Source organism: Amblyomma maculatum, chromosome 8 (assembly GCF_055883805.1).
Source record: "Amblyomma maculatum isolate TAMU_Amacu chromosome 8, ASM5588380v1, whole genome shotgun sequence".
NCBI classification, from domain to species: domain Eukaryota; kingdom Metazoa; phylum Arthropoda; class Arachnida; order Ixodida; family Ixodidae; genus Amblyomma; species Amblyomma maculatum.
The window spans coordinates 129,031,128-129,037,127 of NC_139351.1; the positions used below are offsets into that span (position 1 = coordinate 129,031,128).

General features: G+C 43.7%; 1 protein-coding gene across 2 annotated transcripts in view; it reads left to right on the plus strand.

Annotated features, from left to right (window-relative positions):
- The window catches only part of LOC146182550 (ubiquitin carboxyl-terminal hydrolase MINDY-2-like), a 38,737-nt gene extending 33,707 nt beyond the window's left edge, over nucleotides 1–5,030 (plus strand). For both annotated transcript variants that reach the window (XM_084577678.1, XM_084577679.1), the window contains exons 8-9: nucleotides 1,916–2,087; nucleotides 4,707–5,030. In XM_084577678.1, the coding sequence (XP_084433804.1) occupies nucleotides 1,916–2,087; nucleotides 4,707–4,721 (187 nt within the window). In that variant the 3' untranslated portion in view covers nucleotides 4,722–5,030. The remainder of the gene's footprint in view (nucleotides 1–1,915; nucleotides 2,088–4,706) is intronic.
- Nucleotides 5,031–6,000: the final 970 nt, after the last annotated feature.

Genomic DNA, 6,000 nt, shown 5'->3' on the forward strand with positions numbered 1-6,000 from the left:
TGTTCTGTTTTGTGAGGGTTCCTGCATTGAAGCAGTGTGTATACCATGTTTGCTCGCCAAAGGGAGTGCATATATTTCCCATTTAAAAGATCAAAACATTGTTTAGGTGCATTTACTATGCGAGATAAAATGTTGACAAAACTTGTACCTTGGGACAGTGAAAGAAAGGGTGTGGGGAGAGGGGCGAATTCAATAAGCCAGCAGCTGCGTTCATTACGAGAGTAAATACTGCAATTTGTGTCCAAACTGCCTTAGCAATGTGAGCTACACTGATAGGTACGTATGTGTGGCATGTGTCTGAACGTAATAAGCTAATCAATCTCTTTACTCAAACAGAGAAACGAGTGTCAGTATATGAAAAGTAGAAGCTGTGCAGGCTGTCGTTACATTTAACGCCTGCCTGAAATGTGCAAGTCCCGCAGTGGGTGCTAGTCTTGGCTTTGTCGTTTTCCCCATCTTTGGTTCTGGCACGTAGGTATGGCTTTCTCTTGAAGCATGCTTGCACTGTGCTTACCCCAAGGGGTCCTGGCCTTTTTTTTTTGTTTGTTTGTTTCTGCCACTGAGGAGCAAGAATATGCAGGAGTGGAAACTTTGACGCATTGTGGGTGTGGGCCTGTTGATATCGAATTTATTTTTCTGTGGCGACACACATGCACAAAGATGCTAATTTGACCCCGACAGAGCACTAGTTTGAAATGGAAGTTATTAAACTACGCATAATGTGCAGAGTTCCAGATGTTTCGAACACTCTTCCATCCCGCTACAGATGACCCGATCTCTCAAGCTATGCCTGCACTTTCTCGAGTATTTATCACTTCCCATACATCACCAAGTGGTGATTGTTAGTCATGCTGTACGCATTGCGCTGCAGCTGCGGTCATTTGACCGTAAATAAATCTCATCAGCCAAAAGCGGAGCTGCGCGAATGCACTTTTGTTTGTTTCGGGTGATGTATTGTTTGCGCCCGAGATTAGTATCATCGGAGTTGCGCTGTAGTTGTCTCCTTGGCCAATCTCTTTGAGCCTGGGATGCCTCAGGAGCTGCCTTTATTCAAGATGCCAAACGCCAGGGTGCAAAGTTTTGATTATGTATGTTTCGTTTATAAAAGTCTACTCTCGTGCGTTAGCAGCTGTGCTGGCCAAAGAGCAGATGCCCAAATGACAGGCCCTCAGTGCATCCCTGGTTAATTGAACAGCGATGCAAGAGTTGACACCGAGATCCAGTTTAAATTTAGCACTTCGAAACAAAATTCACTGCCGTATAAAAAAAACATAATGGCAGATGTGTTAGCACAAATATCTTTGCAAACCACGAAAAGCTGCAATTTTGTTACGGATTAGGGGAATTCATTTTAAATTGGTTCACACTGGGCATGAATTATGCCTGGCGCTTGTTCCACAAACAGGCAAAAAAATTACAAGCAAATCTGCCGAGGCCCTTGCATGAGGAACATTTAAATGTAGGTAATTTTCTGGTCTTTGTAAATATTTCCATATTGGAATTCTCCACCAGTACAAATGTGACAGAAAGTTGTGTTTTGAAATAGTGTATTAGCATAACTCGTGCACATTAAGACATAGTGAGAACATACTATACTGTTGCCTGATCATAGTCTGAGCAATCTTAACATAAATATATATAAATTTAGAACTACATGCGGTTAATTGGGGATGTCACCGACTCTGTGAACTGAACATATCTCCAGGGCAAAGCGAATTCGTGTTAATTCACTGGTGGCTCGTATTATATTCCTTACCATCTTATGATATACAAACCTTGATGAGGTGGAGACTTGAGTTGAATAAGTTCTGACCTCATATTCTTGCTCTGTCCCGTCCTATCCCACACTGCTGTAAGGCTTTTTTTTTTCCTTTTCTGGTTTTCCTTACCGTGTTCTCTATGTGCCACGCTGCAGTGAGGAGCTCGCAAAGCAGCTCCAGGAGGAAGAGAACCACAGAGCGGCGTCGAGGTCTTCGGTGCGTGGCGGCACACCGCAGCCTGCCGGCGGTGCCACCTATGGGCAACAACAGCAGCAGCAGCAACAGCAGCAGCCCAGGCATAATAATAGCCCACCCTCTAAGAAAGATGTAAGCAAGGACTTATGGCCACCATTGTGAGACAATTCCTTCTCATAATACCCCGGTGGGGCCTGCAGGCATTTGGGGGAAAAAGTGATACATTACCACGTACCTGACCACAGCTCGCATAATAAAGTTTGTCACTACTTGTTTTAAACTTGTGGCGCCAAAACTGAACAGGACTCCATGGTCACCGTTTGAAAGTGAACGCACGACGTCAGAAGTGTGCTTGTGAAATCGGCCACTGTTAGGCAACACCCGTGCTTCATATTTATTTTTTTAAATATTTTTTAGCTCACGGTAGCGTCTCTGTCGTTCGAATGCGGTTATCTGTCCAGAATGGTTGCGCGAATATTCTTCAAAGTTCAAAGGATAGCTTACATACAACAAAATAGACTTTTGTGTCCTTTTCCATGCAAATTGTTCCTTTGCCAGGGCAATTATTATAACTTCCGATATATAGTCCATACCTGGTGCATTTCGGCAGAAAAAAATTTTCTTTTGTGGTGTGTGACATCACGAGACCACGTGACAAGGCAGAGTTCATAGGTGGACTCGGTTTTGTGTAGCTGTATCTAGTCAGCTTCATGGCTCAGGTTGGAGTGGAACCAGAATTAACACTGCGTGCGTCTACCATAGCAGAAAGACCCGCAAGCGGAGACTGTGGCCATGCAAGTATGACGCTAAAGATGGGGTATCGGCAACTGCACGGAATCAGCATATATGATGAGCACCGTTGACAGAGGAGACAGGCCAAGGTCACACTGCAATTCTGGCACATTTTAAACACTTAATGTAATTAAGTATTAAAATTGTGTATTGAGCACTACCTAAATATTTAACTAGACTGTTGCCCATTTCATGCTTTATTAAAAGGCTGTATATAAAAAGAAGATGTACCCTCTGCATCCGTGGTTAACCCTCTCGTTGTCGGGCATTTCTGGCCGTGACGCACCCCCAGTGTCGGCTTAGTTTCAGGGAACGAGCATATCAGGGAAAGAGCATAGCAATTTATTTTTTGTTATGATTGCTATACAAATAAAATAGTCAACGAAATATGCATATTTCAGTGTTTTGCAGGCGTTGTTAATTAACATCATTGTCATTATCAGCCTGATTATAAATTAGATAAATGATGATAATATAAAAATAAAACTGCTTGATACTTCTTGAGAGTTCGAATCCAAGCCCGGCTCGTATTTATAATCAAAAGAACCATCGCTCCAGTCCGCAGTTGAAGGTCCCGCACGGTCAGCCATCCGAAAGTAACCGCGCGCACGGAGGGTGCACTTTCGGTTGCCCACACAACGGAGAGAAATGGCACGTTGTGAAATCAAGATGACAGAGGAGGATGGAAAGAGGCTAAAACAACCTCCTTTGCTGCTGCTAGCCGCAAGCAAGGGCGCAGCAAAAGAAAGCGAAAGCATCGATTTAGTCATGTGTCGACCTATTGGAGAGACAACGGCGCTAGCCCCTGAACGTGACGCGTCGTAGCAGACACTCCAACAGAATGAAAATCAAAGCCTGCAAACATGCGCAGGATGGCAGACCAACCTTTGAACCCGTAATCGCGTGCACGTGCCGCAAAACGCGCGAACATGATCGCTTAGCGCGATAGAGTAGCGCGCGCGGAGCGACCTCGCCTTCCAGCAAAGAAGGTGGCGGGGGTTGACACAGTCGCTCTATACTCTTCTTCAGTATATACATACCAACACAACGCGGGGCGAAAATACGAACTTTTAGAAAGATTTGACAGATGGCGCAGCCTGTCCAAGTGCGCCAGCTTCACGCTCAGGCGCGGAATTTTGAACGCACTTTAAACGTACTATAGTATGTCGGTGACACTGTGGGGGGGAAGCGCGAAAACGTACCGGTAGGTTGGTGACAGCGAAAGGGTTAATTTCACAGAGGCCAAAACTATTGCTTTCAAACATGTTTAGCTTGCAAATTGTGTACTTAAGGACTATACACAGCTAATTTTTGGGTTTGTGTTTTATCATTTGCAACAATGCCTAGGACATTACTGTACACTGATCACCACATCACATTCATTTTTGGGTTTGTGTTTTATCATTTGCAACAATGCCTAGGACATTACTGTACACTGATCACCACATCACATTCATTTACGACTGCTGAATGATTTATAATCGAATTTCTTTTCTCACCTGTTTTGGTTTCAACAGCCGAGGGATGGCTCTGATGTCACAGTCAAGTCCAACGTGAGGTATGAAAATGCAGCGGTATAATCATTGCTGTGTCATTTGAATTCACTAAAATCATAAATCCAGTCCGTCTCAAGAACAGGAATCACCACAAGTGAAGAATGAGGGATTTGTTTTTTCATGCTGCGCATCGAGACATGATTGTGATGCCACAGCCATCTCTCAGCCGTCGAAACCGAAACTGGTGAGAAAATAAAATCCAATAATAAATTATCTAGCGGTCGTAGGCGGAAACTGCATGCTGATCGATATACAGGAATGACTTACGCATCATTAACAAGAAGAAATGCCATTGAAATTTGGTGTCTTATAGTCCTTTAAGTCTATGGTATACAATTAAAACTGCTTCTTAGTAGTAATGGAGTTCTTTTCCTCTCCCCCATTTTCCTACCCTGTTTTGCAGTGCACAATCCTGTAGTAGGTGGACTGTCTCACACTGCAATGCAAATCATGCCAGAATGCAAGAAAAACAAAAAAGAAAAACAGAGACTCCTCCTCAACTGGCGGTGCTGCTGTTTTAGACTGTACATAGGATAAGCAGGGAGCAGGAATGTGTGTGTCGCATCCCAAAACTGAGATTACATTGGCGGGTTAACGGCAGAACGTGCGGGACTTGACGCGCAACAAGCTCCCAAATTTCGCCGGCAGTTTGCAAGACCTTGTTCACAGAGGAAGGCCTGCCTCTCTTTGTTGGCAGCTTGAATGCTACAAAAAAAAAAAAAAAGAATTGTTATCCAAGAAACAGGTGTGGCACTCGTGATTGCTGTGTGGCTTTGCGGTCTTTTTATCTCGAATTATAGAGGTACAGTAATATATATGACGCTATACGTACACACATGGGTTAGCAACAAGGTGTTTGTTTTTTGGCTGAAACAAATGCAGTAATACGCGAATGGAACCATGACCTGTTTTTATTATTTTTGTGCGTGTGTGTATCATGTTGACATTATTAAAGCTCTCATTCGATGACACACAGTCTCTGTGGGGCTTCATTACTGCACGAACACGCTCCCTACTGTGAAGCGCGTTTGTTGAATTCAACTGGATTACGTAAGGTCCTCAGTGCATGCTACCTTCCTTGATTTGTGCATTCAAGGATGCCTTGAAGGCTTATTTTGAAATAGCTTGGAAATGAGTTAGTTGTGGTGGTGTTCTACAACTAGCGTGGAATTCTGGAGTTGTGACTCATTCCACAAGCTTTCACGTATATATGGAAGGATAGTTAATGTTGCACGTTTTTGAACAAAAGCGAACTAGGCATGTTGAAAGTGAGCTAATGGTCGACAAGTGTTCAGGCCTTAGCTAGTACTGTGCAGTGTCGGCGCACATAACAACCACAGATTACCAAAATTGTCCAGAGTCCTTTACTGTGACGTCATTTGTAGCCCGAGTCGATATGGGAGGTTAAACCTCCTAATAAACACTTGACTTCCGCAGCCCTCGTAGCCAGTGTCGTTAAACGCATGTGAACAACTAAACTTTACAAGCTGAAGCAACGCAGGGCAAAGTGCATGACGAATGTTTCTTCCACATGAGTTTTGAATCTGTGTGCAAATCGCCACTGATGTCACAGTTGTTCTATGCAATATGTGGTGCAGGCCCCTTTCGAGGTGCGTGCTATGAGACTTCCAGTTACAAAAGAAAAAAAAAAGGGGTATTTTGCTTCGGTTTCGATTAGTAGTTAGCACATTTGATAA